The sequence below is a fragment of the Nerophis lumbriciformis genome, linkage group LG18 (assembly GCF_033978685.3).
Source record: "Nerophis lumbriciformis linkage group LG18, RoL_Nlum_v2.1, whole genome shotgun sequence".
In the NCBI taxonomy this organism is placed as follows: domain Eukaryota; kingdom Metazoa; phylum Chordata; class Actinopteri; order Syngnathiformes; family Syngnathidae; genus Nerophis; species Nerophis lumbriciformis.
The window spans coordinates 21,593,029-21,620,252 of record NC_084565.2 but is presented as its reverse complement, the minus strand read 5'-3'; the positions used below and the strand labels follow the sequence as shown (position 1 = coordinate 21,620,252).

Below are 27,224 nucleotides of genomic sequence, written 5' to 3'. Positions count from 1 at the left end.
ATCTTAAAATGCATTTCGAAAGCGGACCTATAGTTGGTCTTTTGATGCGTTTCCTACCCGGAGCCGTTTATTGGTGCACACGGCAACACAAACCCAGAAGAAGCTGGTCGCCCGCGGTAAATACACAATTATTTATTTGTTGCATATTTTTTTAGCTTTCATCATGGAAGACCAAGAGTTGCAACTCAAAGTCCGACGAGGTGAGTATGTGCAATTTTAATTTTTTTTGTTACATTTACGTTAAGTTAGCCGGCTGGCTAGCTCGTTTTTGCTCCTTAAGACAACGTCAGAACTCCCACATTAAAGCATCCATTTCAACTTAAACTTAGCGAAACTTTATTGATCCACAAGGGAAATAGTTAAAGTTAAAGTACCACTGATAGTCACACACACACTAGGTGTGGTGAAATTACCCTCTGCATGACCGATCCCCTTGTTCCACCCCTTGGGAGGTGAGGGGAGCAGTGAGCAGCAGCGGTGGCCGCGCTCGGGAATCATTTTTGGTGATTTAACCCCCAATTCCATCCCTTGATGCTGAGTGATTCCGTGAATTGATAAACGTGGACCCCGACTTAAACAAGTTGAAAAACGTATTCGGGTGTTACCATTTAGTGGTCAGTTGTACGGAATATGTACTGTACTGTGCAATCTACTAATAAAAGTTTCAATCAATCAAAAAAAAGTGTCAAGCAGGGAGGTAATGGGTCCCATTTTTATAATCTTTGGTATGACTCGGCCGGTTTGAACTCACAACCTACCGATCTCAGGGCGGACACTCTAACCACAAGGCCACTTCCACACAGTAGCTCAGTTTCAAAGGATGGAAAAAATAATCCAGGTATAAAGTAGACTAAAAATGTAGAATCAGAATCAGAATCAGCTTTATTGTCATTACGCAAGGTAACGAGATTGAGGCCATTCCATACAGTGCGATGTGTGCATGCTAGAAAAACAATGTGCAAATATATAAAAATATAAAAAATGTAGAAGTGCAATGAATATGGTGTGAAATGAATATATACATGAAAAAAAAAAAAAAAAACAGGGTGGTTGGTGGAATGGGTTATTGCACCGAAGAGAAGGCAGTTATGAGGGACAATGGGGCAGTCCGTTCAGGATGGCTATGGCCCTGGGGAAGAAGCTGTTCTTTAGCCTGTTTGTTTTGGTTTTAATGCACCTGTAGCGCTTCCCAGAGGGCAGCAGGTGGAACAGGTCAGAGCCAGGGTGGGTGCTGTCCTTGATGATGGCACTGGCTCTGTTGAGGCAGCGGGAGGTGCAGATGTCCGTCAGAGAGGGGAGAGGGCGGCCGATGATCTTCTGAGCCGTCTTGACCACTCTTTGCAGCCTCTCCCTGTCTGCTGCAGTGCAGCTGCCGTACCATACCGTAATACAGTAGGTCAGCAGGCTCTCGATGGACGAGCGGTAGAAGGTCAGCAGCAGGTCAGGCTTCAGGTTGTACTTCCCGAGGACTCTAAGGAAGTGTAGCCGCTGCTGAGCCTTCTTGATGATTGATGTGGTGTTGACTGTCCAGGAGAAGTCATTAGAGATGTGGACTCCAAGGTACCTGAAGGTGTGGACCCTCTCTACACGCTCGCCGTTGATGTAGAGGGGGGCAGGGTCGGTGCTGCTCCTCCTGAAGTCGACGATGATCTCTCTGGTCTTGCTGGTGTTGAGAGCGAGGTTGTTCTCCGAAGACCAGGCCGTCAGCTTCAGGACCTCCTCTCTGTAGGCAGCCTCGTCACCCCTGGAGATGAGCCCGACCACTGTGGTATCGTCGGCGAACTTGACGGTAAGGTTGTCACTGTGGGCCGGACTGCAGTCATGGGTGTAAAGGCAGTAGAGGAGGGGGCTCAGCACACAGCCCTGTGGGGAGCCGATGCTCAGCGTGCGGGAGGATGAGAGGTGCGGGCCAAGTCTCACATTCTGGGGTCGGTCCGTTAGGAAGTCCCTTATCCAGGCGTTTGTGAGAGGGGGGAGGCCAAGAGTGTCCAGTTCATTGCAGAGTCTGTCCGGGATTATTGTATTGAAGGCAGAGCTATAGTCCACAGAGAGCATCCGGACGTAGCTCTGCTGCTGCTCCAGGTGGTTCAGAGCAGAGTGGAGAGCAACAGCGATGGCGTCCTCTGTGGACCTGTTCGCCCGGTATGCGAACTGGTGGGGGTCGAAGTCTGGAGGGATATGGTCCTTGATGTGCTGGAGAACAAGTCGCTCGAAGCACTTCATGATTACCGGAGTGAGGGCCACTGGTCGGTAATCATTCAGGCTGGTGATGGGAGACTTCTTCAGCACCGGGATTATTGTAGATGACTTCAGGCAGGATGGGATGACTGCCTGAGCCAGGGAGAGGTTGAAGATCCTGGTGAGGGGGGGAGCGAGCTGGTGGGCGCACGTCCTGAGCACCTTTCCAGGTACTCCGTCTGGTCCGGTAGCCTTCCTGGGGTTCACAGCCAGGAGCACTCGTCTGACACTGTGCTCCTGTACAGTGAGTGGAGTGGCGCCGGAGCCCGGTGGGGGCGGGGGTTTCGAAACGGGCAAAGAAACAGTTAAGCTCCTCTGCCAGTGTCGCACTCTGATCCGCAGTTGTCATATTACAGCCTCTGAAGTTCGTGATGTCATGAATGCCCCGCCACACCTCCCGTGAGTTTTTGCTGGACAGATGGGACTCTATGCACCTCCTGTGGTCCGCCTTTGCTTTTTTAATCCCTCTCTTCAGGTCGGCTCTTGCAACACTGTACAGTGCCCTGTCCCCTGACCTGAAGGCTGCGTCGCGGGCCCTGAGGAGTGTGCGGACCTGGCTGGTCATCCAGGGTTTCTTGTTGGGGTAAACCCGGATGGTTTTTTCCACAGTCACATTCCCGATGCAGAACTTTATGTAGTCCAGCACCGTTCCTGTGGCTGTCTCCAGCTCCTGTTGTTGGAAGAGGTCCCAGTCTGTGTGTTGGAAGCAGTCCTGAAGTTTGGGGAGTGCATCGTCAGGCCAGGTCATAACAGTCTTTGTGATAGGCCTGGCCTGGCGTCTGATGGGGGTGTAGGTAGGAGAGAGCAGGAGGGAAAGATGGTCTGACTGTCCAAGCTGGGGGAGGGGTGTAGCTCTGTACGCGTGCTTTATGTTGGTATACACGTGGTCCAGGGTGTTCTTGCCCCTTGTAGAACACTTCACGTGCTGGTAGAACTTAGGGAGTACAGTCTTCAGATTGGCCTTATTAAAATCCCCTGCTATGATATGAACACCGTCGGGGTGGGCCCGCTGCTGTTCGTTGACGGTGTTCAGCAGAAGAGAGAGCGCTGTGTTTACTTTGGCGTCCGGTGGAATATACACAGCCGTGATGATAACAACAGACAGCTCTCTCGGGAGAAAAAAAGGCCGACATCTAACAGACATGTACTCCACGTCCGGGCAACAGTGCTGTTCAGTGATTGTCCCGTTGTTGCACCAGTTCTCATGCACGTAGATACAGAGCCCCCCTCCTCTGTTCTTACCGGAGTCCTTAGTTCTGTCCCGGCGGAGCAGAGTGCGTCCGGCTAGCTGCATGCTAGCATCGGGTATTTCCGGGTGAAGCCAGGTTTCGGTGATAATCATAGCACAACAGTCCCGAACATAGCGGTTTCCAGCAAGTTGTAACTCCAGGTCGTCTATCTTCTGTACAAGGGATCTGGCATTAGAGAGGAACAGGCTCGGTAGAGGTGGCTTGTGGGGTTGTTTCCTAAGCCTGAGCAAGACGCCGGACCTGCGGCCACGCTTCTGCTTCCTCTCCCTCCTCCGTCTGCGCCGTCTCCCAGACCCGACAACAAACCACGGAGAGCCCTGTGCTCTCGCTATGTCATCTGGGATGTTGTGCTCGTGGTGAAAGTCGCTCGAAACAGATATCTGGTGCGAGTTACCGATATCCAAGAGTGACTGGCGGGTGTACCGGGTGTTTGCAGTACAGGTGGTGCACAAAAGGGAAAAAAACATGAAGAAAAGAAGGAAGAAAGAGCACTGAAATGGAGAGCCGTAAGCCGCTGCGTCTGTGCGCGCCGCCATCTTGGATTTTTTTTTAGTAGCAATATAAAATATAACATATATTTTAGCTAAGATAGGCTCCAGCACCGCCCGCGACCCCAAAAGGGACAAGCAGTAGAAAATGGATGGATGGATGGATATATGTAATATTTACATATTATCTTCTTTTTTGGCAGCTTAGTCACGGAAGACCATGCTAATTTACGCTCTTGTGTCAGACACTTATTACGATTTTATTTATTTACTTTAATTAGTTTAATACATTAATTTGTATTAATAGTTTATTGTTTTTATTTAAATAGTTTTGTCATCCTATTTTCGTCAATTATTAGTAATATCTTTTCAGTTATAATGAGTGTTGTAATTATACAATACACTTATTGTGTGAATGCTCCAAGGCATTCACAAATATGGTTTTCTACACCAAAATTAATCTATTTATTATTCAACTTCTTCTTCTTCCTCTCCAGATTTTGGTGCGCTCTACCTTCCACATTTTTTACCCGATTCAAACCGTTTCAACTTCAAACTGTTCAGCCCATTCGGGAATCGCGGACTATCCCTTGACAAATTCCCAGATTTCTCAGAATTCCAGGTTTTCCGGGACATTTTTCCCATTCAAAATTAATTGGCCATTTTTCTAACTTCCACCATTTCCACAGTTTTCAACCAATTCAAACCATTCCACCTTCAACACATTCCACCATCCAGAAAATTCTAATTTCCCTTATTCCAATTTCAAAAAAATTCCAGGACTTTCCAGTATTCCTGGTTTTCCAAAGCCCTATTTCCACCCTTTTTTCTGGCGACTACTCCTCCCACATTTTTCAACCAACTTCAACCGTTCCACCGTCAAAACAAAGTTGTTTTTTGAACTGGAAAAATTCCCGGTTTTCCTGAAATTACAGGAATTCCGTTTTACCATTTCTCAATTCAACATGTTACTACTGCAACATTTCTTGACCGATTTAAACAATTCCAACACCAACCAATTCAGTTCATTCAGGACATTCATGCTCCTCATCACTTTTTTAAAAATCCCGCTGTGGAGGGGGGCGTGGTCTGCGGGACTGCCGTGGAGCGGGTTGTGGAAGGACCGGCCTCGAAGCACAGCTGGCAGGTGATTGGATTACCCAGCTGGGGATGATCATCCAATCACCTGCCATGCTTATTAGCAACAGCCGTTCCGAGACACGAGTGTTGGAGTTGGAGCAAGAGAGAGACACTAGAGAGCAAAGTAGAGACACGCCGGACTGAAAAGTCCTATCTTTATACTGCCGAAAAGCAAATCATACTGGTGGATGAAAATAAAAGACTTGATCCAACCTGAATACCTGACTCTCGTGCCAGTGTGTGGTGGTCAGGGGAACCCACTAGAGGGCAACTGCTACACCCGCTTTTCCCAAAATTCCAGAAAATTCCCATTGAAATGAATGGGACATTTTTCCAAGTTGCACAATTCCCACATTTTTCAACCTATTCAAACCATTTCAACATCAACACATTCCACTCATCCTCGAAATTCAAACTACCCGGTAACACTTTCCAAAGTTCCAAACCAAATTCCGGTTTTCCTGGAAATTGAAACTCTTCAACATTCAAACCATTCCAACATTCAAACCATTTCAGCGTTTATCCTACATTCCATTAGCATTTCAGTTCAGCGTCAGCTTTTCAACATTCAAACAATTCTTACATTCATACTGCATTCTGTCAGCATTGCAGTTCAACTTCAGCATTGGAGCATTCACACGCGATTCCTTCAGGAATTGCCTCATCTAGTTTAATTATAAATGTCACATTTTAACTTGATGTTTTGTTGATACGGTACATTCATGTTTGTTGACAACGCCTAACATGGCTGTACAAGCCAATTCTTGAGTGACAGTCCCTGTTGTACTTAATGCAAACATGTGGAGAGACCTGCTGTGCGATGGTAGTTGCAGTGCGTTTCCTCCTGTCTCTCTTCTCCTCTGCGAGCTGGCCTCTCCCCAAATCAGCCTCTGCAATACCCCGTCGAACCGCTTGACGCCAGACATTTCGGTCCTCCGCCTGTATCTCCCAGCTGTCTAGAGGAATTTTACACGCCTTCAGATCTCTCTTGCATGCGTCCTTGAACCGGAGGGAGGGACAGTATATAATATATACTGATATATTATATTTAATTATATTTTTATATAACACATCCCAATTACCAACTTGCGCTTCAATGTATTCTGTTTGTTCTGCAGTGAGTGACAAATTTACTGAAAGCATGTACGTCCTGGCCAATGAGCCGTCCGTGGCTCTGTACAGACTGCAAGAGCACGTCAGGAGGTCCCTTCCTGAACTGGTGCAACATAAGGTATGCCCACATCTTATAGGACCAAATATGCATCGTGCAAAGATAGCAACGATCACTTAGCATGTTGTCATATTTTTGTCATTTCCCGTCCTACAGACAGACATGCAGTGCTGGGAGGAGCAAAGTCAAGGAGCCATCTACTCAGTAGAATATGCCTGCAGGTGTGTAAGGATGTTGTTCTCAAAGGTTCCCACTGGTCCCTTTTTATATTGGTTCGTTATTTGGTTCGTGCAGTGCGGTGAGAAGCATGGCGAACAGCAGCGCGTATTTCAAAAACATTGACGGCCTCCTCCGACAAGCGATCAGCATGAAGGAGCAGATCAGCGCCTCTCAGGGACGCAGGTAAAGAGGAGGAGCTTCCTTTTACATACTCATTCTTCGGGAAGTTGTTTATTTTTTCTTGTCATTACTGCCGCACGTCTTCTTCAATGTATGTTTTATTGTGTTGTCCTGAGTTTTTTCTGCTTGTTTTTTCCGCTCCATGCTTATTAAGTTTGCATGACGCAACACCTTCACCCAGTCCCAATGTCGCTGCCTCACATGCATCATCCACCTCCGCGTGATGGAGCTGTCTGTCCAAGGTCAGTCATTGCATCAAACGACGCACGGTCACATTCTAACATACCGTGTGTAGTGCAGGCTGTCATTAAAAAGCATTAAAAGTCATTGAATGTATTTTGCGAAAATTAAGGCCTTAGCTGGCATTGTTCGATGTCCATAGGCCTTAAAAAATCTTGCAATTGTAGGCCGGGACCGAGAGTCAATAAGACAATTCATGGAACGATAAATAAACATTTGATTAATTTGCTGCCATTGATAAATTGCTATATCAGTGTGTTTTTTTCTTCATCTCTGGCTTTCAAACCAGATACAATAAGTTTCAGCACCTGAGTGCGTTTATTCTAAAGTGGAATTACCTCAACAGAGTAAGTCCATTGTCATTGTCATCATCCAAAATCATTTCAGAGTGGCCTTTTATTGTGGGCAGCCTAAGGCACACCTGTGCAATAATCATGCTGTTTCATCAGCATCCTGACATGCCATGCCTGTGAGGTGGAATGGATTAATGTTGTGTCGTTCGCGAACGATTCGTTCGAACGAACAAATCTTTTGAGTGAACGTACTGAACCGAATCACTTCATGAACTGATTCGTTCCTTTCTCAGTTCAGTTGAGCTCCGCCGCGACCATGCCGGTATGAGTAGAACTGGCGCATTCTGTGACTCACTGAACCCTCGACGTCGGCGAACGACGCAGCCAGCTACTCATCATGGGGGCGGGACTGAGCGAACGATTCGTTCACCGCGGATTAACGACATGAATCACTCAGTGAACGACAACGCTCTCGCTCTCTGCTATGCTTGCCCCAATGCCGCGAGTGATTCTCCTCCCGTCGCGGGGATATGTTTCATGCCATTGGCATCCGTTCTCCATTCATTCTCCAAGCTAACGGCTATTGTTGACTCAAGCCACATGAAAACAAACACACACACGCGCCCCGTCTCCATTATCTCAACACATAAAGTTATGAGAGTAGAGGAGACAGAAAGAAAGTCAGTGCAGGGCAAGGCTGAGCAGCAGCGACGCGAGGGGCAGGGGCGGGGGGTAATGTGTAGGGCAGGCTGTTTGAGAAAATTTAAAATAAAAATAATAACTAATGTATGTACATATACATAGGCTATTATTTATCTTGATTTTTATATTATTTAAGCTATTTATTTTCTTTTTTATTGCATATTTAAGTTGATATTTCCATTTTCATATTTTTAAATGTAAGCTACAGAAATTTTAGTTTTAATGTTGGCTTTTCTGGCACTTGGTTTAATATTTGTTTTGTTTTATTTAAGGTAGCCTATTTATTTTCTTTTTGTTTGCACATTTAAGTTAATATTTTCTTTGTTATATTTTTAAACGTAGGCTACAGAACATTTAGTTTTTATGTTGGCATTTCTGGCTCTTAATTTATTTGTTTTATTTTGAAGGTATTTATTTTCTTTTTGTTTGCATATTTAAGTTTACATTTTCTTTGTTACAGAACATTTAGTTTTTATGTTGGCATTTGTTAAGGGTTTCTTAATTTAATATTTGTTTTTGCACTAAACAAACAAGGCCTATTTATTTAACTGTTGATTGCAAGCATTTTAGTAGGCTATAACTATTTTTTTTATTTCCCACTTTTATTTATTTCTTATTTTCATTTCAGTGCAATAAAACATATTTAACAACAGGACTCGCGAACCTACTGACACAGAGAACTGACTGTGTCGCGGAGGAGGACGTCACATTGAGGATCTCGTTCAGTCACTGCGTGTCGTTCATTGGGTGCTGAGGGCTTGTGTCGTTCGCGAACTGACACACACCGAGATCTGCCGCTGGGGAATCTGTTACTGACTGACTCATGATTCGCCGACCTGCCCACAGAACTGCTGCTGCAGAAGTGATTCGGTGAACGAATTTTTTGAACGAATCAATTTAAGGAACTGATTCTAGTGATTCAGTACAGTCAAAAGAACTGCCGATCCCAGCACTAGAATGGATTATCTTTGCAAAGACGAAGTGCTCGCTAACACAGATTTACCGTATTTTTCGGACTATAAGTCGCAGTTTTTTTCATAGTTTGGCCGGGGGTGCGACTTATATTCAGGAGCGACTTATGTGTGAAATGATTAACACATTACCGTAAAATATCAAATATTATTTAGCTCATTCACGTAAGAGACTAGACGTATAAGATTTCATGGGATTTAGCGATTAGGTGTGACAGATTGTTTGGTAAACGTGTAGCATGTTCTATATCAGACCTGGGCATTCTGCGGCCCGCGGGCCACATCCGGCCCTTTGTACGTCCCTGTCAGGCCCGCGTGAGGCCAATCATAAATTACAAAATAAATTTAAAAAAGTATCTATCTCGAGTGTGCAATACAACGGTGCTGCTTTTGTTTTGAAAAGCGTTATTTGTATTACTTCCGTGTGGACGTATGCTCGTGCGCGATTGTGAGTGAATGTGAACAGCGGCAATCACAAATTACAAAATAAATTTAAAAAAACATCTATGTCGTGCGTGCAATACAACTGTGCTGCTTTTATTTTGAAAAGTGTTATTTATGGGCGTATGTCCGTGTGTAACCTGCGAGTGAAGGTGCACAGCGACAAGTGATGCCCGGTTATCCCCGAGATGCTAAAAAAAAGAAAAATTGATGACGAATGCCGTGTTTTCAACAAGACATGGACTGCCAAGTATCTCTTTACAGAAATTAAAGGTAAAGCCGTGTGCTTAATTTGTGGTACACATGTTGCTGTGTTTAAAGAATATAGTGTAACGACCTGCTGAAGTTGATGTTGTGTTCTTTAGTTGCGGAAATGAGGAGTGAGGATAGACGTGCGTGTGGAAGGAAGGAGATAAGTTGAGCTGTGTTAGTATAGGTTGCTCAATAAAAGTTTAAAAAGAGCGTCAGACTTGGTGTGCACTTCTTCTGGACGCTACAATTGGTGGCAGAAGTAAAACTTTGCGCATACTGCCGCTGCTTGTGTGCTCAGCCTGCTACGTCATCGGGAGGTAAGATGTTTCCTTTCGACTTTGTCAAGATTGAACGGGAGGGGAAGGACATTGAGTGGGGACTTAAGGTGCCGGCAGCGACTGCAGATGTCTGTGAATCCCGGACGTGAGGAGCTCGTCACAAAGAGAGAGAGAGCGAGGGAGGAAGGAGAGAGGCAGCGTCACAGGTGCAGCGCACGCTGCTTGGCATGAAGGAATTCCGCCCTCAATGAAGACTCCCAGGTTTGATGGCAAGGCGAACTGGGAGGCATTTCATCCCACTTCTGACACCAATTGTAGCGTCCAGAAGAAGTGCACACCAAGTCTGACGCTCTTTTTAATTTTTTATTGAGCAACCTATACTAACACAGCTCAACTTAACTCGTTCTTTCCACACGCACGTCTATCCTCACTCCTCATTTCTGCAACAGCAACGCTTCCTCCTTCTTCGCCAATCACCTTACAGGCGTGATACGTTCACAGCAAAGAGGATGCAGGATAAAGTGACAAAAATTGACATTTTTGCATTGTAATATACATCAGGAAGTGTTGTGTAAGAAAGGGTTAAAAATAAAACCATCAAAAGCCATCTGCTTTTGTACAAAGATAAGTTAGGTTAAATGAAAATATTATTATTATTATTATTATTTATCTTACGGTATCTCAAAAATAATTTGAGCAAAATTTAATCGAAATATTGTCGGTGTGGCCCTCCAGCAGTGCTCGGGTTGCTCATGCGGCCCCCGGTAAAAATGTATTGCCCACCCCTGTTCTATATGTTATAGTTATTTGAAAGACTCTTACCATAATATGTTACGTTAACATACCAGGCACGTTCTCAGTTGGTTATTTATGCCTCATATAACGTACACTTATTCAGCCTGTTGTTCACTATTCTTTATTTATTTTAAATTGCCTTTCAAATGTCTATTCTTGGTGTTGGCTTTTATCAAATACATTTCCCCCAAAAATGCGACTTATACTCCAGTGCGACTTATATATGTTTTTTTCCTTCTTATGCATTTTTGGCCGGTGCGACTTCTACTCCGGAGCGACTTATACTCCGAAAAATACGGTAGTCAGATTTGTGATCAATATTTGAGAGGAATAGGTATTTTGTGTGTGTATTAGAGATGCGCGGATAGGCAATTTATTTCATCCGCAACCGCGTCAGAAAGTCGTCAACCATCCGCCATCCACCCGATGTAACGTTTGATCAGAACTGCACCCGCCCGCCATCCGCCCGTTGTTATATATCTAATATTAATTAAAAAAAAAAAAAAGGGTGAAAACTACGCGAATTGCACCTTGTGCAGACAAGATTTTTCGATCGGACACGGAGGAATTAGCGATGTAAAAGACCACGTTGGGACAAAAAAACACAAGTCTAATGCCGTTGCTAGCGATACAAGTGGAAAACTTTCAACGTTTTTCGTCGCCCAAACAGATTCTTTGGATGTGATAAATGCCGAAGTTTTATTTACGGAGGCAATAATTGAGCATGGACTTCCAATCGCACTGGCTGATCACATGGGACAGTTAATAATGTAATGCAACCTTTAAAAATCATTACGCGGTGATCGCGATCCCAAAAATAAACTTTTCTTGCATGATAATGTCCAGAAAAATTCGCTTTATATTACTATAGAGTCCTTTTAACGAATGAGTTTGATGGTTTATCACAAACCTTAAATGAAAGAAGTCCTTTGTTCTCCTGCACCATGGCCTTGCTTCGTGTTTGGTGCGCAATCCTGTCGGCTGTATTTCACAGCACGACATACTGTTAAAAGTGTTTATACTATTTATGCTTTCAAGTCCAAGTTGAAGAAATCTTGTTAAATGTTGACAGCATAACTACCAAAATACAGAAGTATGTCCTTAATATTTTTGCAGTGCTATTTCTGTTGAAAAGTTCAAATGATTACATTAGAGATGTGATGTGCCACTTTTCAAGTGTTTGATGGCTTAAATTAATTTTCATTAATTTTTCATATTTTGAATTCTTTTGAAAGGCTTACAAAAAAACTACATTTGAATTGTAATTCCATGCTATTGACAGGACTATTAATTTTAATGAAGTTAGCTTACCATGTTTACAGTATGATAATTGTGATAGAAATGTGAATTTTAGGCACAGAATATTTTTTACAATTGAACAAGGCAGTAGATTATACAAGCTTGGACAGAAAGTTAATAATGACACCAATTTTTTTTTTAATGGAATTGTTTAGTACTGTTTTACCATTTGTTTACTGTAAAAAGTGTTTATACTGTTTATACTTTCAATTAACAAATTGAAGTCTTGTGAAAGGTTGACAGGATAACTGGCATTAACTGTCAAAATAATTTCAAACTATTGAAGTTAGCTTACAGAATAAACATGCCAATTAACCCATATGATTTTTGCTGTAATATTTTTGTTTTGAAAAGTCACTGTGACTGATAGAAAAGTGATGGTTTTAGCAACATTTTAACCTGTCTGAATACTAATAATCATTTTGCATCGGGGGGCGAAGCCCTGAACCCTCCACCAGGACTTTGTCCTGGACCTACCGGGGCCTGCGGCCCTTGGACCCTGGCTACTAGGTTTTTCTGATTTCAAAAGTTGTCAGGTATGGTGAGGTTATAAAGCTTTTGCCTGTTAAAGAAAGGAGACTGATCCAATGCAGCACAGACTTTCGCGTGCCACGCTGTCACGACCCAGACGCACACCAGTGCGCAATCATATGGGAGCCGCGCTGAGCGCACCTCCAAGCGCGTCTCGCTGCCAGCGACGGCCAGGTATGGGCCTGACGCTCCAGCGCCATCCATTTTCAGGGCTAGTTGATTCGGCAGGTGGGTTGTTACACACTCCTTAGCGGGTTCCGACTTCCATGGCCACCGTCCTGCTCTCTATATCAACCAGGGTGAGCCCCACCCCTTTCGTGAGCGCACTGCGCGCGGAGTGACCCCTGTTACGCGCCCCCGGCAACAGGGGTGGCGGGCAGGTAAGCTGCGCGGGCGGAGCGCGCGGAGTGACCCATGTTACGAGCCCCCGGCCACGGGGGTGGCGGGCAGGTAAGCTGCTTACCTGCTGCGCGTGACGCCGGCCGCGGCGAAGGCGGACGAGGCGGGGTGTCGGTGCGGTGGGCGCGGTGGTGACCCTGGACGTGCGTCGGGCCCTTCTCGCGGATCGCCTCAGCTACGGCTCCCGGTGGGGCCCTCTCGGGGGAAGGGGCCTCGGTCCCGGACCCCGGCGAGGCGTCCCTTCTCCGCTCCGTAAAAGTGTCCATCTCTTTTCTTTTTTTTTCTTCTGTTGTGGCATATGCAGCAGGTGCCTGCTCGTTTTTCGTATGTGGGTAACAACATTTAACTATGTATATATATTTCCGAATTGGTTTAACTGCCACCCGCAAAAAAAAAAAAAAAAAAAAAAATCTAATTAATCCGCCCGACCCGACCCGCGCGCGGATAAAATCTGATTTTTTTTAATTTCATCCGCCCGATCCGCGGATAATCCGCGGACTCCGCGGTTGTGTCCGCAAACCGCGCATCTCTAGTGTGTATATAGTAAACGTTTTAGATCATTGAGTTCAACTCATTGAAAATGGGAACAAAAACAAAAGTGTTGCGTTTATATTTTTGTTCAGTATAGAATAACTATCTGCAGTAGGACGCGGCACCAAGCAGTGTGGATGAGGAGCGTTTCCACAGTGTTTCCAGAGCAGCCAGCCTCAAATGCGCGTGTCAGGGACAGACTCGGAAGGAGATTTTTACAACAAAGTTCTAAAGCTTAGTGATATATCAGATGTATCAGATTGTAGGTGTTTTTTTTTACCCTTCGCGTTCATATTTCGCTGTGTTTGTTGCATTTCGCTTGATTGTGAAATAAGTCGATCGAGTGGGGGTGTGACGTTCATATGTTGTCAATATTCAGTGTTGTATCGGTCATAGTTAATATTGTAAATCCCACATTCTGTATTTTCATGTACATTCTGGGTGTCTCATTCAGTAAAAAAATGAAAAATTCCATTCCGTTTTTTAAGGCGGTCTGTCATAACTTTTTTTAGCATTCAATCAGACATTATTGTGAGGTTTTATATTAGTGTTCCTAAAAATAGGTATACCGGCCCCCAGACATTTTTTTTCCTCTAAATTTGGCCCCTAGAGCAGTGGTTCTTAACCTGGGTTCGATCGAACCCTAGGGGTTCGGTGAGTCGGCCTCAGGGGTTCAGCGGAGGTCAAAACACACCCGACTCATCGTGTAAATACAAACTTCTCCCTATCGGCGTATTACGGATACGGCAACAGCAGAAGTCAGACTGATTTGCAGGTGTGTAATTTGTTGTGAGTTTATGCCCTGTGTTGGTTTTGTTCTTTGAACAAGGTGATGTTCATGCATGGTTCATTTTATGCACCAGTAAAAAAACATGGTAACACTTTAGTATGGGGAACATATTCACCATTTATTACTTGCTTATTAACATGCAAATTAGTAACATATTGGCTCTTAACTAGTCATTATTAAGTACTAATTAATGCCTTATTCGGCATGGCCTTATTATAACACTAACCCTCTAACCCTGATCCTAACCCTAACCAAATAACTCTAAATTAAGTCTTTATTACTTAGAATATGTTCCCCTAGTGTCCAAATAACTCTAAATTAAGTATTTGTTACTTAGAATATGTTCCCCATACTAAAGTGTTACCAAAAACATATAACTTTGTCTTGAATTTGAAAAAAATATATATATTCTTTTCCACTAAAGAAGGGTTCGTTGAATGCGCATATGAAACTGGTGGGGTTCGGTACTTCCAACAAGGTTAAGAACCACTGCCCTAGAGTCAAAATAATTGCCCAGGCCTTGTGTAAACTGTGTGTAATGTTACAGTGGGCAAAATTATTAAATATATTTGTTAAATAAAACCTCTGCCTTGTTTTGAATGAATCCTTTGGCTTTCTACGCTACTGTATTTTAATGTTGGTCGTTTCTGAGTTAGTACTTGGTGAAAAACGTTTGAGAACCACTGAACTAAGGTATTCAATTTTGCACAATAACTCTACAAGATGTGCTGAGTTCTATACTGAGAAAAATACGATATGGAAGTGTTTATTATGGCGCGTTCAAGGACCGCTGAACAGCGCAGGATGCCACAACGCCTGCCAGAAAAAGGAAATAATATTGATAGATTTAATTTGTTACGCACTTTTCATTCAAACAAATCTTAAACTGCTACAGTTCAAATGAATATTTTAAACAATAAAAGCTTAGCCATTAAAACAGATGAATGACTAAGACGAAAACCCATCAGAAAGACAAAACATGCAGAATAGTAGGTTTTCTAACTTCTTGTCTCTTTCTTTGTGTTTTTTAGTACATTGTTCAAAAAATTTCAGAGCGTATATAGTACTATTTGAGTCCATTCAAGAATACCGTGATAATAATAACTGATACTTTTAGTCACGATAACTTGATATAAAATGTTCATATTGTTACATCACTAGTGTGGCAGAAATTGTGTTCTCCCAAATAGACTATCAAATGTATTAAATTGTTGAAATACAGTATATGTAAAGAAACAAAAAATGTTTCAAGTATGTATAAACAGGAATATAATTATTTTAATGAATATTGGTGAGAAATCATTTTGAGACACATAAAAAACATTGGCATATTGTGCAGAAATGTATGGCAAATAGCCACTGAATGACACTGAAGTGGCAATGATGTATATTACAAATAATGTACTTTAGTGTATAAAGATATACATGCTGAATTTCATCCTTCTTTAAGTTACACAAGGGTAGAGTCTTTTGCCGTAATCCCGGACTTGCGTGCCAGGACGCTCCTCATCTCATTGTTGACGCCGTTCCAGGGTTTAGCCTGGGCCTGTAGTAGAGCGGACTCCGTAGACAAGGACCTGTTTGAGCGAGGACAGCCGCCACCTCCGCTGCTGTAGCCGTCCACGTTGCTAAGATGGCCTTGTGACTCTTTAGCAGCAGGGGAGTACTCTTGCTGATAGTGCTGGTGTCTGGGACTGCCTGACGGAGTGAGCGAGATGTGATGCTGGAGTTGAGACTGCCTGCCGGGCCCTCGAAGTTTGTCCACACCGATTTTCAGCTCGCAGGGCCAAGAGACGGGACTGTTGCTGCGTCGGTGCTCATTCCGGAAGAGGGTTTCGAGGTGGTCGGCACGGCTGCGTTTAGCTATTTGAGAGACCTTAACCAGAGAGTGGATCACTAATACTAGCAGGATCAAGATCCCAGAGGCCAGGACGCATGCGCTGGCAATACCTGTCTCCACCTCAAATGTTAGGAGCATAAAGATGGACATAGCTGCCAAGAAATGAGATAAGAGAAGGAAGTTACATTCTGGGGGTAGGTGGGGAATAACTGTGTATTAAAGGGGAACATTATCACCAGACCTATGTAAGCGTCAATATATACCTTGATGTTGCAGAAAAAATACCTTTTTTTTTTTTTAAACGATTTCCGAACTCTAAATGGGTGAATTTTGGCGAATTAAACGCCTTTCTAATATTCGCTCTCGGAGCGACGTCACATCAGGAAGCAATCCGCCATTTTCTCAAACACCGAGTCAAATCAGCTCTGTTATTTTCAGTTTTTTCGACTGTTTTCTGTACCTTGGAGACATCATGCCTCGTCGGTGTGTTGTCGGAGGGTGTAACAACACGAACAGGGACGGATTCAAGTTGCACCAGTGGCCCAAAGATGCGAAAGTGGCAAGAAATTGGACGTTTGTTCCGCACACTTTACCGACGAAAGCTATGCTACGACAGAGATGGCAAGAATGTGTGGATATCCTGCGACACTCAAAGCAGATGCATTTCCAACGATAAAGTCAAAGAAATCTGCCGCCAGACCCCCATTGAATCTGCCGGAGTGTGTGAGCAATTCAGGGACAAAGGACCTCGGTAGCACGGCAAGCAATGGCGGCAGTTTGTTCCCGCAGACGAGCGAGCTAAACCCCCCTGGATGTCTTGGCTCACATCGTCCCGAAGATGATCAAGAGAAGAATATCGACCCTAGCCTGGCCTGCTGACATGAGGGTATGTCTACAGAATATATTAATTGATGAAAATTGGGCTGTCTGCACTCTCAAAGTGCATGTTGTTGCCAAATGTATTTCATATGCTGTAAACCTAGTTCATAGTTGTTAGTTTCCTTTAATGCCAAACAAACACATACCAATCGTTGGTTGGAAGGCGATCGCCGAATTCGTCCTCGCTTTCTCCCGTGTCGCTGGCTGTCGTGTCGTTTTCATCGGTTTCGCTTGCATACGGTTCAAACCGATATGGCTCAATAGCTTCAGTTTCTTCTTCAATTTCGTTTTCGCTACCTGCCTCCACACTACAACCATCCGTTTCAATACATTCGTAATCTGTTGAATCGCTTAAGCCGCTGAAATCCGAGTCTGAATCCGAGCTAATGTCGCTATAGCTTGCTGTTCTTTCCGCCATGTTTGTTTGTGTTGGCTTCACTATGTGACGTCACAGGAAAATGGGTGGTTAAAATCAGGCACTTTGAAGCTTTTTTTAGGGATATTGCGTGATGGGTCAAATTTTGAAAAAAACTTCGAAAAATATAATAAGCCACTGGGAACTGATTTTTAATGGTTTTAACAATTCTGAAATTGTGATAATGTTCCCCTTTAAGCCACATTTCCACCAAGCAGTACAGCTCCAGTTTCCACAGATAAAATCCCCAAAAGTCTGCATAAGCACAAAAATATTGACACTTTTAAAACCTGGCGGACGCACACTTTCACACAATTTTGTGTTTTATAGTTCTCAGTTGGAGGTAAACCCACCTCACGTTAGGCATTGGTCGATAAGCCAATTAGTTGAACCAAGGGTGTCAAACTCACTTTAGATCATGGAGAAAAATCTACTACAAAGTGGGCCGGACTGGTAAAATCACGGCACGATAACTTAAAGTTAAAAACAACTTCAGATTGTTTTCTTTTCTCTGTTTAGAAATAGAACAAGCACGTTCTGAAAATGTACAAATCATAACCGCAATAAAAGTTCACCTCCAGGCAGCTACAACCCTAAACTAACACCCTCCCCGGATTGTTAATAATCAAATGTAAACAATCAAATGCAGATACTTTTTCTTATGCCTTCTGATCTCTCTCTCTCTCTCTCTCTCTCTCTCTCTCTCTCTCTCTCTCTCTCTCTCTCTCTCTCTCTCTCTCTCTGTCCCTCCCTCCCCACTACTTGCTGTACATATCCTACCAAGTCAGACCTACACTGTTCCAATATCCATTTCTCTGTTCTCAATTGTTGATGACTGATGATGATAACAACCAAACCTAACCCGCCCCCCTCCACACCCCGGATTGTAAATAGTTCAATGTGATTATCTTGTGTGATGACTGTATTATGATGATAGTATATATCTGATAGTATACATCTGTATCATGAATCAATTTAAGTGGACCCCGACTTAAACAAGTTGAAAAACTTATTCGGGTGTTACCATTTAGTGGTCAATTGTACGGAATATGTACTTCACTGTGCAACCTACTAATAAAAGTCTCAATTTTTACACTTAAAGTTAAAGTACCAATGATTGTCACACACACATGAGGTGTGGCGAAATTATTCTCTGCATTTGACCCATCACCCTTGATCACCCCCTGGGAGGTGAGGGGAGCAGGGTACATGTTGCAGTATTATATCTTTATTCGTCATTATTCATACTTTCTGAATAAACTATGTGATAATGTTCATCAATCAACTCATTGGTGTTCATTTTCAATCTATCAAGATAAAAAAAATTATATAAAAATCAAATTACAGGATGTTATTTATGTAGTTTGCTAATTTTCCTCGACTGGTGCACTAACATCATGTGGATTATTTATTTTTATTTTTTTTACATATGTAGCATCTACAAAGATACAAATAATTGCTATTGCGACATCTAGTGGACACATTTAGAACAGCTGTTTCTTTCATTCAAAAATTTCGGCTCATCCCACGTGCCGGATAAAACCTGTTCGCGGGCGCCGTACGTTTGACACCCCTGAGTTAAACGATAAATGAAAATTAACTCTATAAATTAGCCAGCAGTGATGAATTGCCATGTTAATGTGGGGGTTTGTTTTCTTCATATCTCGGTTTCAAACAGGTTGCGAGAGGTTTCACTCTGTGCATCGCTTGGCACCTGAGTCTGTCTATTCAGTTGCAGAATTAAATGAAGGGATTGAACACTCTTGTCAGTCACCCATAATCTTTGTCTCTGTGAGTGGAGGCGGGACTGCTCGCAGAGCCTCACTTGTTGCTATAGTGAGAGGCACCACAAAGTAACAAAAAATTAGGAAGACTAAAGATGATTGCAAAACAGTAGAAATATTTCGGTTTCTAACTGAAAGAGCAAGATTAAGCTATCAACACGGAAAAACTAGCCAGTATACCAAATTTATGGTGGCTGACAGGGGAAAAACACACCCAACCCAGTTTTTCGAACTGGGTAAAAAACTGCACTTATTAAATGCAATGGTTTTTTTAACAGAGATTAAGAAACAATTTTATTTTAAGTTTGTTTACTTACTAAATAGTCTAATGCAGTGTTTTTCAACCTTTTCTGAGCCGAGGCACATTTTTTTCATTGAAAAAATCCCAAGGCACACCACCAGCAAAAAACATAAAAAAATTAAACTCAGCACCCGATATTGACAGTGAAAAGTTGTTCTCGCAATTGTTGGATAAAAATTCTAACCATAACCAACCATGCACTGAAGCTCTTGTCTCAAAGTAGGTGTACTGTCACCACCTGTCACATCACGCTGTGACTTATTTGGAGTATTTTGGTGTTTTCCTGTGTGTAGTGTTTTAGTTCTTGTCTGGCGCTCCTATTTTGTTGTTGATTGTCATGTCATGTAGAGATGTAATTTGTGGACGCCGTCTGCTGCGCCACACGCTGTAAGTCTTTGCTGTCGTCCAGCATTCTGTTTTTGTTTACTTTGCAGCCAGTTCAGTTTTATTTTCGTTTTGCGTAGCCACCCCTAAGGTTCAATGCCTTTTGTTTATTTTTGGTTTAAGCATTAGACACCTTTTTACCTGCACGCTGCCTCCCACTGTCGCCTGCATATTGTGATCACGACACATCATGTTCCTGACGTCTACAAAGCAATTAGCTACCTGCTGCCACCTACTGATATGGAAGAGTATTGCACGGTTACTCTGCCGATCTCTTGACATCACAAATAATTACTGGTTTGCAAATAATATTTTTAACCCAATTAGGTGAAAACACAGTGGTTGAAAAACACTGGTCTAATGCATCTAAAGAAGAACTAAATAAAATCCAGCTTAACCAAAACAGAGCTGTGAGACTAGCTCTCCATTGCTCATTTAGGACCGGCATTGAGATAATGCATAATGAATTGTCATGGAGTAGAGCTGGTGAAAGACTAGCTTGTAGTTTGATTCTATTTTTTTTAAAAGATCTATACATACCACAAACCTGCTTATCTGTATTCTCAGCTGTTGCTTGCTAGTGACAGTTGAGTTGAGTTGAGTTTGAGTTTATTTCGAACATGCATGCATACAACATGATACATCACAATTTCCAGTTTCTCTATTCACAACTATGTTACCAGGCTCGCCCTGAGAGGTGCTCTCACCCACCTTAAACCCAAAACTGATGTTTTGAAAAAGACTTACCGGTATGTATAGGGCAATCACTTATCAATCACAAGTATAGTGGGTTTTAAGAATAGACTGAGAGGAGAAGTATAGCGTAAAGAGATTCTAGATCGTACCTAATGTCATGACTGGTTCATTTATCTTATTTTTTGCTTAAATTAATTCTTGTTTCTGGTTATCGTTTTTATATTGATATTATCGTGATTTTGTATGTACTCTATGTCAGTGGTTCTCAAATGGGGGTACGCGTACCCCTGGGGGTACTTGAAGGTATGCCAAGGGGTATGTGAGATTTTTTTTTTTAAATATTCTAAAAATAGCAACAATTCAAAAATTCTTTATAAATATAAATTAAAAACCTATCTTTTTTTCCAAATAGTTCAAGAAAGACCACTACAAATGAGCAATATGTTGTACTGTTATACAATTTAATAAATCAGAAACTGATGACCTAGTGCTGTATTTTACTTCTTTATCTCTTTTTTTCAACAAAAAATGCTTTGCTCTTTTAGGGGGTACTTGAATTAAAAAAAATTCACAGGGGGTACATCACTGAAAAAAGGTTGAGAACCACTGCTCTATGTCATATTTTATTCATTATGGTACTTTTTCGTCACTTAGAATATTGTTTGTCTTTGGTACACTGTGTATATTGTAGGCCATTGGTTCTTTGTTTTTTTTTTGCAAAAAATATATATCTATTTTTACATTGCTCTTTTTTATCTTTGGTATGAACATTATTATGTAAACTCCAAGTTATTGTTTTTTTGTTTCTTGTTGTTGCTATTTTTGTATTACAACATTTTATTATTGATCATGTTGTACTGCTTTGTAATCTTTTGTTTTGTGATTGTTATGTTTTTTGCCTGGACCCCAGAAAGAATAGTTTCCACTGCAGTGTAGACTAATGTGGATCCTTAAAAAACTGAACTAAACTAATGATAAAGGTTTATTGTATTTGAAAGGGTTACTTGCCTTATTATTATTATTATTATTATTACATTGTTATCCCATTGGGTTGAGTTTTTTCTTGCCCTGATTTGGGATCTGAGCTGAGGATGTTGTTGTGGCTTGTGCAGCCCTTTGAGACACTCGTGATTTAGGGCTATATAAGTAAACATTGATTGATTGCATTGATTGACATATTATGATTACATTAGTGCTTAATTTGGTTTTAAAATATTATTGACAATAATATTGGTTTTTTTTAAATAATTTATGGGACAATTTATCGTCCAGCAACATTTGTTATCAGGATAGGCCTACCTCACGCAATTCCCTTTCACGCCTTGACTTCACAATAGAAGTACAATGCAAAGTGACTTAATTTGTGGCATCCATATCAAAGGACACTTTATTTTATTTTTTTTCACTGTTCTTAATCTAAATCATGGCTGGTGAGGAGACGATGAAAGAGGAAATTTCACATAGCGAAGAGGTGGAGGCCTGAAAAAACATCTTATTTGGAGGATACAAACAAAGAGAGAACGATGATGTAATGGCAGCATGTTGTGAACAGCATGAGTGCCACTGCGCACTGTGGCAGAACTTTAAAAAAGTGGTCGGATCACATTTTGAGATTATCTAATTGATGCTACATTTTAGATAAAAATAAGTGTTGTAAAACCTGGTTAATTTCAAGATGGTATTATATACAGTATGTATACTTTGTATCTGCTAATGTAGTTTGAGGCCGATATACGTCAAAATGCCAAATAGTGGCACAGATAATCGGTCGATCTCTAGTGGAGATTATTGTCACGTTCAATACATGGCAGCTAGTTAGCCTTGTATACATGCAACCAATAATTGTGCGAGCTTAAAGGAGAACTGCACTTTTTTTTTGTAATTTTGCCTATCCTTCACAATCTTTATGAAAGACATGACGACGGATGTAATTTTTTAATGCATTCTAACTCATAAATAAACGTAAATAAAAGTCTGCTTACATTGGAGCCAATGAAGGTCCTATATTCCCCCCCATAAAACGTAATAAATTTTAAAAAAAACATCCAAAACCCGCCAAAAATACTCCATTTACATTTTGTGACTTGAATATTAACCAAGTACTTGTGATATTGTTATTATAAGCGCTAACGCAGACAAACTATTTATAGCAGCACCATGATCACGAGCTTGCGGGCCAATGTTGACATGATCGACTGATCAGCTGCTTTCTCGTTTCCTTGCTCGTCAAACTTTAGTGTAGATCATAAATAATTCCTCTCACCTGGAAAGTAGAAAGATGAGGACATAATCCGAAAAGTTGGTGCACTTAGACAGCCAATTTAGACCCTAGCATAGCAAGAACGACACAAAAAAACGCTTGGTTCCACCCCCCTTTTCTTCGCAAGGATTATTAGTCATTCTTCATCTAAATAGGAATATATGAACATCCTAACAGTTGGCATCCTAATGGCAGCAGACATTGTACAGTAAGTGATGTTTTATTATGTATGTTGGCTCTTAAAGTCTGCAGTGAGTAGAAATCAGTAATGTAGTGGGGGGAAAAGTTGTGTATGCTTAAAATGAGCAAAATATGTAAATATTAAATGCTATTATAAATACGGCCGTTGCCACATTACGCACAATATATACTTGCAGCATGTTCTGTATATAAAACCTTAATGGAAGTGTTTAAATGTTTTTTAAGAACTGTATAGGCAGAATAGAGCTGCTTTCATAGACTCCGTTTTAAGTAGACTTTTCATCGCATTTTTGTTTACTATTAAAACATCATGTCTTTCATAACCATTGTGAACGAGAGGCAACATTCCAAATAAAGTGCAGTTCCCCTTTAAAAAAAAGTCCAGTATGAATATGTTACACTCTAATGTCACACTTTGGCGGGCCTGTCGGTCTGCATGTGCATAACGCTGCCCTATGTTGGGCTTTTAGATGCTTTACAAAAAGGTCAAATCAAAGTGTCATACATCTAGTGTCTTGTTTCATATGCAGAAAAAGGACCGTGGATCCAGCCATTCCAAGGGACACAGGAGACAGGCTCAACCCTGGAATGTGACAACACTTCCCGGGCTTTTCTCCTTGGCTCCGCTACCTTTTGATTTCAGCTGAAACAAGGTCATAAAGATCACAACTCCTACAACCCCCTCAAGCACAAGCTACCAATGGAACAGCAAGCCCCAGCGCTGCCAGGTTCGGAATTAAAAACACTTAAGTCATGGACGCCACTCAAAGGACGCATTGTTTTCTTGGGGCTTGTTGGACAAGAACAGAACTGCTTGTTTTCTCTCCGCCGGACATTCAGTTGCAATGCATGCACCATGTTTAGTTGAAAGGTATCTGTCTTGGTCCATACCTGCCAAGTAGACACACACTCCGAGGCAGAACAGTCCGACTGCCACATGTCGCAGGGCTCTGCTGTCCAAAAGAAACCAATCTGCTCTGTGGACACAAACATTGCCTTTACTGTACAAACGAGCTTCATTGCACCTACATTTGTTAGACTTGCATTCTAAAGCTCATTACTATTCACATTGTTCCAGGGGAGAGAGGTTCTGAGGTCGGGGGGGCAAACCGTTGAATTTGTAAGCCGACGTGGGAAAGAGCTAGCGACAAGCTGTGTGCTGACTACGTAATGAAAAGGTTATTGTTTAGACAGGCTTATTGGATCAGGTGGCATTATTTCAGTGTTAGCCACTGCACAACCACACAACTTTATTTATTTTTTAAATTCCACGTTAGCCCATTTTTAATACATTGCATTGGGTGTGTTTACCAACACATGATTGTGCAACTATGTGGCCAATGGTAGAGGGACCTAAATTATCAAAGTGTGGCACAGGGAGTCTCACGGGACACTATAATAGTTAGGGCCTCCCTTACACCCCAACAAATGTCGTGGTGTTTTCCACTCAACCTACTCTGTTTTTGTCATTATAGTAACTAAAAATCAATAAATGTTTCCTTCAAACAAAACTGAAACTATCTTTGTACGTTTCCCTTTCTTAAATACTTCTAGTATTAGATTGCTGTTATATACATTAGGTCAGGAAAAAACACAAGAGGCTATATAATCCCTACAAGCCTGTTTCGCAGGATTCCCTGCTCGTCAGGGGATTTCATAATAATAATAATTTTGCAATAAAATCCCCTAACGAGCAGGGAAACCTGCGAAACAGGCTTGTAGGGATGATATAGCCTCGTGTGTTTTTTCCTGACCTAATGTATATAACGTGTGTGTGTTTTATTTATATATATATATATATATATATATATATATATGTATATACATATATATATGTGTGTATATATATATATATATATATATATGTATATATATGTGTGTGTGTATATATATATATATATATATATATATGTGTGTATATATATATATGTGTGTATATATATATATATATATATATATATATATATATATATATATATATATGTGTGTGTGTATATATATATATATATATATATATATATATATATATATATACACACACACACAGGTAAAAGCCAGTAAATTAGAATATTTTGAAAAACTTGATTTATTTCAGTAATTGCATTCAAAAGGTGTAACTTGTACATTATATTTATTCATTGCACACAGACTGATGCATTCAAATGTTTATTTCATTTAATTTTGATGATTTGAAGTGGCAACAAATGAAAATCCAAAATTCCGTGTGTCACAAAATTAGAATATTACTTAAGGCTAATACAAAAAAGGGATTTTTAGAAATGTTGGCCAACTGAAAAGTATGAAAATGAAAAATATGAGCATGTACAATACTCAATACTTGGTTGGAGCTCCTTTTGCCTCAATTACTGCGTTAATGCGGCGTGGCATGGAGTCGATGAGTTTCTGGCACTGCTCAGGTGTTATGAGAGCCCAGGTTGCTCTGATAGTGGCCTTCAACTCTTCTGCGTTTTTGGGTCTGGCATTCTGCATCTTCCTTTTCACAATACCCCACAGATTTTCTATGGGGCTAAGGTCAGGGGAGTTGGCGGGCCAATTTAGAACAGAAATACCATGGTCCGTAAACCAGGCACGGGTTGATTTTGCGCTGTGTGCAGGCGCCAAGTCCTGTTGGAACTTGAAATCTCCATCTCCATAGAGCAGGTCAGCAGCAGGAAGCATGAAGTGCTCTAAAACTTGCTGGTAGACGGCTGCGTTGACCCTGGATCTCAGGAAACAGAGTGGACCGACACCAGCAGATGACATGGCACCCCAAACCATCACCCAACCATGCAAATTTTGCATTTCCTTTGGAAATCGAGGTCCCAGAGTCTGGAGGAAGACAGGAGAGGCACAGGATCCACGTTGCCTGAAGTCTAGTGTAAAGTTTCCACCATCAGTGATGGTTTGGGGTGCCATGTCATCTGCTGGTGTCGGTCCACTCTGTTTCCTGAGATCCAGGGTCAACGCAGCCGTCTACCAGCAAGTTTTAGAGCACTTCATGCTTCCTGCTGCTGACCTGCTCTATGGAGATGGAGATTTCAAGTTCCAACAGGACTTGGCGCCTGCACACAGCGCAAAATCTACCCGTGCCTGGTTTACGGACCATGGTATTTCTGTTCTAAATTGGCCCGCCAACTCCCCTGACCTTAGCCCCATAGAAAATCTGTGGGGTATTGTGAAAAGGAAGATGCAGAATGCCAGACCCAAAAATGCAGAAGAGTTGAAGGCCACTATCAGAGCAACCTGGGCTCTCATAACACCTGAGCAGTGCCAGAAACTCATCGACTCCATGCCACGCCGCATTAACGCAGTAATTGAGGCAAAAGGAGCTCCAACCAAGTATTGAGTATTGTACATGCTCATATTTTTCATTTTCATACTTTTCAGTTGGCCAACATTTCTAAAAATCCCTTTTTTGTATTAGCCTTAAGTAATATTCTAATTTTGTGACACACGGAATTTTGGATTTTCATTTGTTGCCACTTCAAATCATCAAAATTAAATGAAATAAACATTTGAATGCATCAGTCTGTGTGCAATGAATAAATATAATGTACAAGTTACACCTTTTGAATGCAATTACTGAAATAAATCAAGTTTTTCAAAATATTCTAATTTACTGGCTTTTACCTTTGTGTGTATATATATATACACACACATATATATATATATACATACAAATATATATGTACATACGTATATATGTATACAAACGACTTATTATTTTTAAATGATGTTAATGTTAAATATAGTTGACGTGATTTCTTGTTCTACTTTATTCAGCTGCGCATGGGTTTTGGAATTGACCATCAATCTCGACACAGCTCGTGAAAACTGACCGGAACTACTTTTGTGTACAATGTTGAAAGTCCAAGATGGCGGATGATGATACATATACATATATATACTTGGGACTACAAACAGGTGTTTGTGTGAAACTTAGGCTAAAATACCTCTCTGTGTCAAGCTCTCCTCGGCACACTTCGGTGGAAAAGTAGCTGTGTAGGAGACAAACCACCACGGAGCTCAGGTTAAGGGTGAGAGACAGAGCCGACAGAACCGTGGACACCGGCGGCAGGACGGCGCGGACGTCGTCGGGTATAACCGAGGAGGTGGTCTCCTTTACGGCGGCGTGGTGAGGCTGCAGCTGGAAGATTAGAATGACCGACAAAACGGACATAATGGCCGATAGAATTCCAAGTAGAGACAGAACAATGAGAGACCGCTGGCTGTAGGAGCTCGCCATGCTCTCCAAA

The 27,224-nt window shown here is 41.8% G+C and overlaps 2 protein-coding genes across 5 annotated transcripts; one reads left to right on the top strand and one right to left on the bottom strand.

Moving 5' to 3' along the window:
• The first annotated feature begins 6 nt into the window (after positions 1-6).
• borcs8 (BLOC-1 related complex subunit 8) lies at positions 7-24,485 on the top strand. 4 transcript variants are annotated; one of them, XM_061977836.1, is made up of 6 exons: positions 7-116; positions 6,235-6,347; positions 6,444-6,508; positions 6,582-6,689; positions 6,841-6,928; positions 23,499-24,485. In XM_061977836.1, the coding sequence occupies exons 2-5, from the start codon at positions 6,258-6,260 to the stop codon at positions 6,908-6,910; spliced, it is 333 nt and encodes a 110-aa protein (XP_061833820.1). In that variant the 5' UTR covers positions 7-116; positions 6,235-6,257; the 3' UTR covers positions 6,911-6,928; positions 23,499-24,485. The 4 variants fall into 4 exon arrangements, with proteins under 4 accessions (XP_061833820.1, XP_061833818.1, XP_061833819.1 ...); XM_061977834.1 differs by having other exon boundaries at positions 7-200; XM_061977837.2 differs by lacking the exon at positions 7-116 and adding an exon at positions 1,651-1,789.
• Positions 15,457-27,214, bottom strand: tmem221 (transmembrane protein 221). The gene is made up of 3 exons (XM_061977829.1): positions 26,922-27,214; positions 23,860-23,945; positions 15,457-16,200 (listed from the first exon to the last, which is right to left on the bottom strand). The coding sequence occupies exons 1-3, from the start codon at positions 27,212-27,214 to the stop codon at positions 15,659-15,661; spliced, it is 921 nt and encodes a 306-aa protein (XP_061833813.1). The 3' UTR covers positions 15,457-15,658.
• Positions 27,215-27,224: the final 10 nt, after the last annotated feature.